This window comes from Pristiophorus japonicus, chromosome 8 (genome assembly GCF_044704955.1).
Source record: "Pristiophorus japonicus isolate sPriJap1 chromosome 8, sPriJap1.hap1, whole genome shotgun sequence".
Lineage (NCBI taxonomy): Eukaryota > Metazoa > Chordata > Chondrichthyes > Pristiophoridae > Pristiophorus > Pristiophorus japonicus.
Window position 1 is genome coordinate 208,573,144 of NC_091984.1, and position 10,082 is coordinate 208,583,225.

Genomic DNA, 10,082 nt, shown 5'->3' on the forward strand with positions numbered 1-10,082 from the left:
AGTAGGGAATTCCACAGGTTAACAACTCTCTGAGTGAAGAAGTTTCTCCTCATCTCAGTCCTAAATGGCTTACCCCTTATCCTTAGACTATGTTCCCTGGTTCTGGACTTCCCCAACATCGGGAACATTCTTCCTGCATCTAACCCGTCCATTCCTGTCAGAATTTTATGTGTTTCTATGAGATCCCCTCTCATCCTTCTAAACTCCAGTGAATACAGGCCCAGTCGATCCAGTCTCTCTTCATATGTCAGTCCTGCCATCCCGGGAATCAGTCTGGTGAACCTTCGCTGCACTCCCTCAATAGCAAGAACGTCCTTCCTCAGATTAGGAAACCAAAACTGAACACAATATTCCAAGGCCCTGTACAACTGCAGTAAGACCTCCCTGCTCCTATACTCAAATCCCCTAGCTATGAAGGCCAACATACCATTTGCCGCCTTCACCGCCTGCTGTACCTGCATGCCAACTTTCAATGACTGATGAACCATGACACCCAGGTCTCGTTGCACCTCCCCGTTTCCTAATCTGCCATTCAGATAATATTCTGCCTTCGTGTTTTTGCCACCAAAGTGGATAATCTCACATTTATCCACCTTATACTGCATCTGCCACGCATTTTCCCACTCAGCTAACCTGTCCAAGTCCCCCTGCAGCCTTTTAGCATCCTCTCAGCTCACACCGCCACCCAGTTTAGTGCCATCTGCAAACTTGGAGATATTACACTCAATTCCCTCATCCAAATCATTAATGTATATTGTAAATAGCTGAGGTCCCAGCACTGAGCCCTGCGGCACCCCACTAGTCACTGCCTGCTATTCTGATAAGGACCCATTTATCCCGACTCCCTGTCTGCCAACCAGTTCTCAATCCACGTCAGTACATTACCCCCAATACCATGTGCTTTAATTTTCCACACCAATCTCTTGTGTGGGACCTTGTCAAAGGCCTTTTGAAAGTCCAAATACACCACATCTACTGGTTCTCCCTTGTCCACTCTACCAGTTACATCCTATATCGTTGGTACCTATATACACCATGACAACTGGCTGTTCACCCTCCCTCTTCAAAATGTCCTGCACCCGCTCCGAGACATCCTTGACCCTTGCACCATGTAATAATGACCAGATAATCTGAATTTTATTATGTTGATTGAGGGATTAAATATTGGCCAGGACACTGAGGATAACTCCCCTGCTCTTCTTCAAAATAGTGCCATGGGATCTTTTACGTCCACATGAGGGAGCAGACGGGGCCTTGGTTTAATGTCTCATCTGAAAGACAGTGCAGCAGAGGCTCCTTCAGCATTTGCACTTTAATGTCCGCCTAGATTTTTGTGCTCAAATCCCTGGAGTGGGACTTGAACCCACAACCTTCTGACTCAGAAGCGAGAGTGCTACCCACTGAGCCACAGCTGACACTGTAAACTGTGCATTGGCCCCAGACCAACAAAATAAAATCAGAAGATTGATCGTGTCAGGAAAGAGGGAGCCATTTACACTGCTAACCAGCATGGGGACTAGGAAGGGAAGTTGGGTGAGCAGTAGTTTAGTGGGAATGGGGTCAAGGCAGCAGGTGATGGGCGTCGTGCATGACATGAACTATGAAAGGGAATGATGGGAAATGTGACAGAGACTAGAGAGCTATACAGGTTCAGGTTGGGGCAAAGGGCGGGGGCAGTGCGGCAGTACATGTGGAGTAGTGGGTGGATTTGACAGAGGAGAGTGAGGCCCAGTAGTGCTTGATGTGGTCCAGTCAGATCTGGTGATGATTAGCTAAATCTTAAAATTGTTCATTGCTGCCCGTTGAGCCACACAATCCAGCACACTGCACACGCAATTCAGACGACCTCTTAAAGTCCTGCTTTCCATTTCCATTTAGCTCATACTCTGCTCTGTTTTAATGTTGGTGTCAGTGTACAAACTCTAGATTCACTGTATGCTCGGAGAAAAAATATTGGGGGGGGTTGGGGGGAAATTGCGGTCGGAGGCTTCCTTCGGACGACGCCTCCGATTTGAAAAAAAATCGACGAAAATACCTGGTAGTCACGGAGGAACATAGGATTCTGGTTGGAGGCCTTCATTTGATGTGCAGGGTACAGGGCCCTGTCCTCAAGATAAATGTATCCTCGGATCATGTGGGCCTGGACCACCAATCACTATCTAGTATTCTCATTGATAAAATGGGAGCTCTGATTTTACGAGCTCCCATTACTGTCAATGAGAAGATCCCACTAAAACAAGAAACCCAATACAATAAATAAAAATACACCTCACTTATTTAAAGTTAATTGAAATTAAATGTAATTAAATGTTTTAGAAAAAAATAAATGTTTTGGAATTTTTTTTAATGTGTGTTAATAGTTAGAAATAAACTTACCTTAATGAACAGGGTTTTGAATATAAAAAATGAATGATTAAATTTAAATTTTCTATGTTTTAAAATTCTTATGCTGGTAAAAGTAAGTGCTCGACCTGCTTTTACCAGGCGTAAAAGTTTGAAGGGCATGAGTTGGGCAAGTAGCCCAATCTCTGCCCCATGGATGTCCTTCCTGCGAGGATGCGTAGGATTTGTCAAAAGACATTTTGACAGATCAGAAAAGCCGTTTCTTTGCGCGTGCGCATCGCGCCCCGAGAGCCGTCTCTTGCGAGGCCTCGCCGGGTGCGTGCACACTTTGTATGGACCCATCGAGGCTGCAATCTTCAGCCCAGTGGGTAAACAATATGGGGAAATGCAATGATTTCAATGGCATGTGGCTGTAGGTCTGGGCGAACAACACACTATAATAGTTACGACCGACTGTTGATTTTGCTTATTTATGTGCTAGATTTTTTGGATGGCTGAAAAATTGAAATAGATATCTTTCATGGTAGTTGTTTAGCAGTTTGTGATTTTTTTCCCTTTTTTTTTTACATGTATTGCCTAGTAATGGAATTACAGTCTGTTATTTGCTCGCATAATGTTTATATTCCAAGCATCTGCACACCAGAGTGAATTTCCCTTTATATGGCATTTAATGATTGATTTTTGTGCAATTTCTGTTTCAAAGGTCAGCACTCAAGAATTGACTTAAGAATTTTATTCTTTTGTATTGGCCCATCAGTTATCCCTCACCCTTTGAACAAGGAAAGAACCAGTCAGTGATTCCTCACGACTAATCTCAGAAAAATCCAACATTGTAATCCTAGTAAATCCTGGTCTCTTCTGACCTCTTCCATTTAGGCCTGATTTCAGAGTTGGGGACTCTATCCTGGGTTGATCTTCATGCTATCTTGAGTAAGATCTAATTTGAGTAATAAAGTTTGCAGTTGCTGATAATGTTGAGATGTCTACACGTTTTTAAAAAAAAAAAAGAAAAAACATTTCTGTTTAGTTGTTTGTTCAACTCAAATGTTAAAAGAAAGTCCCTCAACTCACTTGTCCATGTGTGAAGATAACGTTGCCATGTGTGAAGATAACGCTGCCATGTATTAGCAAATGCTGTGTTGTGTACACCTAAATAACTGACAAACTGAGCCAGGAGAACCAGCATGAGTACAGCAACTGTGAATTGCTCCCGCAGGGTCCTAATACCTGTCTAATGAGCTGTAATAAATAAATAAGAGTATGAACTCAACAAGTTGAGATTACGGATCATTTCCATGGTTTAGTGGAATGGAGTCATCTGAATGTTGGTGTAATGCAGTGAATATAATTTTTAAAATCTATTTAATTGTCAATGAAATGTGGTACAATGGTATCAATTGTTTGATGTAACTTTTTTTCTTCTCTAAATCCTGATGGTTTTTAATCTGTCTTTTCAGATGAATGTGGGATCGTTGCACAGATCTCCGAGCCTCTAGCAAATGCTGACATTTCCGCTTACTACATCAGCACCTTCAACTTTGACCATGCGTTGGTAAAAGTCTCTTTAATTCTATATGTATTTATATGTAGCTTGCTATATCTGGTGTCATTTTGCTTAAAGACAGTGGACACGATCGGGTATCTGTTCAAAACAGAACAAGGAATAGAGAATGGTGGAAGATGTTTCTGTCAAAAGCAACAGGTGGAATCTATTGGATTTTCATAATTTATTTAGTATCTTGGCTATAGGATTTCTTTCGCTGCTTATACTCTCCGATGGGCTCTGGACCTGCTCCTGGCAGTGGCAAAATAATCTTTTGTTTGAGTGAGACTTGGCACTCTCTCCTTCAGAAAACTGAAAACATATTGCAGAGAATAAGCACGAGCCATTGGGTGATGTGGGGCTGGGGCATGGTGGGAGGAAGAATGTATTAACACACACTAGTGGGAAACAATGTTATTGGGGTGTGGGGGAGGAGGAGAGAAGGTTAAAATCTTGGTCATTTCAGGTTAGAACCCTAACTATTCAATGCATCCTTCCCCATTGCCCCACCAATATGTTTGTCATTTGTTAGAAACATAGAAATTTACAGCGCAGAAGGCGGCCATTTCGGCCCATCGTGTCCACGCTGGCCGACAGAGTTAATATTATCACTGGTATAAAGCAATCCTGGAATAACCCAATGAGGGGGAATAAATCCTCCTAATAGCTCCCAATCTCTCTATAACTGAAGCTCTACCCATGCAATTCAATAACAATCATTCCATATTAAATAGAATGTAGTTCATGTAACAGAATGATATTTAACAGACTTTATCCTTGTGGAAATGTGTTTGCCAAGTTTTGGGGAGGTGCATGTTTTTATGATCCTGAAATGGGGCATGTTTAAACCGTTCTTCTTTATGGCTTGGGATTCATAGACATGCAACAGGGGAGCTTTCTCCAGTCTATGTGCAGGATCCAGCGAAAGCTGTTGGGAGGGTTTGTGGGAAAAGTGGGGGGAATTATAGAGCGGGCTCCCAGCCTGCTTGACCTACGACCATACGAACACTGACGGACAGGTAAAGACCATCTGGTATATCGAGCCTGTCCCACACAATTGTGATACCTTGTGTATCACAACATATACACTCCACCCCACCCAAAACCGTGTGATCTCCTGGGAGAGGCAAAAAAACCCAGGCCAATTTGGGGGGGGAAAAAGCTGGGAAATTCCCCTCCAACCCATCGAGCTGATCAAAACTACTCCAGGAGGTCACTCTGGCCCTGAATTCGCTGCAGTACCTACTTGCTGTAAGAGGTGATCGCCGCCACAGCCAGAAACACATCCAGCTCTCGCTTGAAGGAATTCAGCAAATTAGCATCCACCACATGAAACGGTAGCTTGTCCAGAGGTCCACTGTTCACCTCCTGACATCTAACCTAGATCTGGCCTTACACAACTTAAATTTGAGACCTGCCTAACCTATATAATTGAAATAAACCGTCAGCTGGAACACAATCTATTCCCTTCATTATCTCAAACCTCACTTAGATCTCCCCTAAGCCTACACTTCTTTAAAGTGTAGAGCTCCAACTCTTTTAGCCTATCCAAGGTACTCTTCCACGCCCTCTCCAAAGCCTCAATATCGGCTACCATGTGAGGAGACCAAAACTGGAGCCTGACTAAGGTCTTGTACAAGGACAAAACAGTGTACTTCATCTTGTACTCCGTTGTCCTGTGAATACACTCCAACACGCTATTTGCTCTAGCTATTGCTTCATGGCATTGCTCATGTACCTTTAAGGATGTTTGCACTAGAATGCCCAAATCTCCACCTCCTTTAATGCCTTTCCCAGACCTGGCCAATCACCGATAACTCTGCAAGGGAGTCTGCCTTGTGCAGTCACAGCAATAACATCCCAACGTATGAACATACAAAAATGACTGACAGGAAAAGACCATCTGGTCCATAAACCCTGTCCCCCACAGTCATGATGGTTGAAGAATCATAGAATGATACAGCACGAAAGGCTGCCATTTGGCCCATTGTGTCTGTGCTGGCTCTTTGAAAGAGCTATCCAATTAGTCACACTCCCCTGCTCTTTTCCCATAGCCCTGCAAATTTTTCCCGTCCAAGTATTTATCCAATTCCCTTTTGAAAGTTACTATTGAATTTCCTTCCATCACTTTTTCAGGCCGTGCATTCCAGATCATCATAACTCGCTGCGTAAAATATTTTTTCCTCAAGTTGCCTCTGGTTCTTTTCCAATTACCTTCGTGTTTTTGAACACACAGGAACAGGAGTAGGCCATCTAGCCCCTCGAGCCTGTTCCGCCATTCAATCAAATCGTGACTGGCCTGTGTCCATACTCCGTATACCCACCTTTGTCCCATATCCCTCAGTATCTTTGGTTAACAAAAATCTATCAATCTCAGATTTAAAATTAACAATTGATCTCGTATGAATTGCTATTTGTAGAAGAGAGTTCCAAACTTCTACCATCCTTTGAGTGTAGAAGTGTTTCCTAAATTCACCCCTGAAAGGCCTAATCCTAGACTCCCCCACCAACACCCCCCTTAATCTTCTCTGCTCTAAGGAGAAGCATCCTAATTGTTCTAGTCTCCATGTAATTGAAGTCTTTCATTTCTTGTACCCTCCTAGTAAATCTCCGTGTACCCTCTCTAAGGCCTTGACATCCTTCCTAAAGTGTGGTGCCAGAATTGGACACAATACTCCAGCTGGGGCCTGACCAGTGTTTTATAAAAATTTGTATAACTTTCTTGCTTTTGTACTCTCTGCCTCTATTTATAAAGCCTTTTGACTTTTTTAATAGCTGTCTTAACTTACCCTGCCACCTTCAAAGACTTGTGTATGCACACCCCTCGGTCCCTCTGTTCCTGCGCCCCTTTTAAAATTGTATCATTTAATTTATATTGTGTCTCCTTATTCTTCCTATCAAAATAAATCACTTCACACTTCTCTGCGATAAATGTCATCTGCCCTGTGGCTGCCCATTTCACCAGTCGATGTCCTCTGTTAGTCCTCACGATTTACTACATTTCCGAGTGGACCTTGAACTTGTGCACTGTATACCCAAGTCTAGGTCGTTAATGTCTATCAAAAGGAGTAGTGGTCCCAACACAGGACCCTGGAGGGCAGCACTGCACCCTTCAGTCAGATAAACCATTCACTACCACTCACCACTTTCCGTCCCTTCGCCAACTCTGTAACCGTGTAGCCACTGCCCCTTTAATCCATGGGCTTTAGTTTTGACATTGTGTCATCATAGGCAGTCCCTCGAAATCAAGGCAAGACTTGCTTCCACTCTAAAAGTGAGTTCTTGGGTGACTCTACAGTTCAATATGGGAATTACAGTCCCTGTCAGAGGTGGGACAGACGTTGGTTGAAGGAAAGGGTGGGTGAGGAGTCTGGTTTGCCGCACGTTCCTCCCGTTGCCTGTGCTTGTTTTCTTCTTGCTCTCGGCGACGAGACTCTAGGTGCTCAGCGATCTCCCGGGATGCTCTTCCTCCACTTAGGGCAGTCTTTGGCCAGGGACTCCCAGGTGTCGGTGGGGATGTTGCATTTTATCAAGGAGGCTTTGAGGAAACGTGATATTGTGTGGTACTTTATCAAACACATTTTGAAACTCCATACACACAACGATAATCGCACTACCCTCATTGACCCTCTCCGTTATTTCATCAAGAACTTCTCCATGATTAGATTGGACCCACCCCCTAACTTCCACCAGCCATGTAATCTGGCAGAGAGGCAGAAAAAAATCAGAATGGAAACCCCAAGACAAAATAAATCTGGAAAATTGCTCCACATCCCCCTTGGGCAGATGGAAACTAGTCCAGGAGAGCACATTAACCATGCTTGTATTACCTGGTATTTCACTTGCCTTTTAGAAGAGGCCATCTCTCCAGCCAGGAACTGGTCCCACCTCTCTGCACAGAGTCAGTACAAGCCGGCAACTTGTTCCAAAAGGTCTACTAACCCCTGGACAAAGAACTGCCCAAGATCCAAGTTACCCCAACCCTTGCATAGTGTCTAAGCATGACCTCGGTCTTCGCAAATCTATTAAATAATCTATCAATCAGAACACGCAATCTAGTCCTTTAACGCTTTTAAATACCTCGATCAAATCGCCCCGAACGGTATGCATTTTTAAGTCTCATTTATATACCGTCTTTAATGTTTAAAAAAAATGTCATGGTACTTCAGTGGCATGAGGAAAAACATGGATGTCGAGACATAAAAGGAGCTATTGCGAGCTACGACCAAAAGCTTGGCCAAAGAGATGGGTCTTCAAAGGGGAAGGAGAGGTGGAAAGGTTTAGCTAAAGGAATTCCAGAGTTTGGGGCAGACTGACCGTAGTGGTGAGCCCAAATAGGGGGTTGTACAAGCGGCATGGAGTGAAGAGGAAGACAATATATTTTTGATTGCAAGCACTTTTTTTAATTGAAGGTAGCCTGTGATGGTTTGAACCTGTGGCACACTTGACACTTGAGGAATAGTCAAGTGGAGTTTTGTTTGGGAAGAAGTATCTTTTATAAAAGCGATTAAAATTTGAATTATTTTTGTTTAGCCAGATTAGTCGACTTACTTTTTTCCCCTCTCCCTCAGGTGCCAGAAGAAGATATTGACAGCGTTATCGCTATGCTGCAGAGACGTCAGAATGGTGAAAGATAGCAGAGATCCATTGACTATATTAACAACGGGCTCATCCATCAAGTTGATGCGCAATCTTTGAAGACCAAGAATTGTTGTCTCCCAGAAGCCTGTGCTGTCAGCACAAAACAGACATTTAGGCCAATGGTTTTCTACAATATTTAGTAGTTAAACAGTTCACATAGAATAAGATTAGCTCATTTTCTTCAGGAAATTCAGTTGAACTCTATTTACTACTTCACTGATTGAACTCTTGCACACAGTCGTGAACATTTGTATTACTGTTTTGCACTTACACCTTTAATGTGTTGGATGGTCTTGTTCTTGAAGACCAACAAAAGTGCCCCGTTTGCTACTCAAGGCGAAACTGAATATGGCTAAAAGGCTGTGTAAGGCAGGTCATGAACCGTAACATGTTTGAGCTGTTACGAGCCTCCGACCCAGAGTCTTCTCAAAACTGAGCCTGAAGAAAAATGGAGGACGTGGGAGGGAAGAGGCTTGTAGGTTTCCTCAACCCTCTGGTATGTTATTGGAATTAGTTTATGAATGACTTTTTAGCCTGAAGTATGGCTTTAATGAACTATATTCTTTTTAATTTTCCATGAAAGTCTTATTTAATTATACTTGGTTTCCAAGTATATTCATATGCTTGCAGTTATAATCCTCCAAGATATGTATTGTATTTAAGGGGTGCTGCTACTCTTCCACTACAACCAGCTTCCTTTTTCTCAGGAGGCAAGAAAGCTGAAATCGAGGCGTGTAGAGTAAGAAAACACATTTTGCAGTGATTTTGCCATCTAAATGTTAATGTCTAAGATTTTAATCATGGAAACATTTGACGGGTGCTTTAGTCACATGGGGACCACAGTGTGCTGAAGTCTGATTTAAACCTAGTTTTTTTTTTGGTTTGGGACCTGATCAATTGCTGTGCCCTTGCAGCTGTGAAGTTAAGTGCGGGGCAGACCTCTTGTTGCTGGTTGTAAAATGTCAACGGATTTTTTTTTTAGATTGTTTAAGTGATATTAAAATGATTAATTTACAAAAAAAGGCTTTGTGTGTGCGTGTGTAAAATGGCCACGTGCATCACTAAAGGAGACAGTTGCTGAGTGTGCTGAGCACTTTCAATGTTGGGTGCTCCTTCCTCCCCTTTCTTTGTCCCCGCGTGTCCCTCGTTCCCCCCCCCAACCTGCTCACTTACTTGGCTTCATGTGTGATCCTGACACACGAGCCGGCAGGCTATTTGAGAATGGATGATTTTTCCACTCTCCAATAGTACTGTTCCCTGGCCGTGATCAGCTAACTGCTCTATCCTGGCTTGTATGGTTTATGACCCCAGAGGCGCGAAGCCCCTAGACCTGATCCTGTAAAATGTTTTATATTTGCACATTAAAATTTCATACATTCGTAGGACAATTAAAATCTCGTCATATCCTCCCGTCTGCCCCCCCCCCCTCCCCCTCCAAACTATATGCAGGCCAACAATATTTAACACTATTTTTCTGGGTTGATTTGTCCTGTGAAACTAATTCGATCGGGGGTGGCCAGCTTCTAGCAGGATGGTTTTTAAAACGAGCGCAAAA

The 10,082-nt window shown here is 43.2% G+C and overlaps 1 protein-coding gene across 1 annotated transcript in view; it reads left to right on the forward strand.

Moving 5' to 3' along the window:
- The window catches only part of LOC139268294 (cytosolic arginine sensor for mTORC1 subunit 2-like), a 91,820-nt gene extending 82,121 nt beyond the window's left edge, over positions 1–9,699 (forward strand). Inside the window, exons 9-10 of the mRNA XM_070886355.1 lie at positions 3,801–3,895; positions 8,458–9,699. Coding sequence (XP_070742456.1) covers positions 3,801–3,895; positions 8,458–8,523 — 161 coding nt within the window. The 3' untranslated portion in view covers positions 8,524–9,699. The remainder of the gene's footprint in view (positions 1–3,800; positions 3,896–8,457) is intronic.
- The last annotated feature ends 383 nt before the right edge of the window (positions 9,700–10,082 follow it).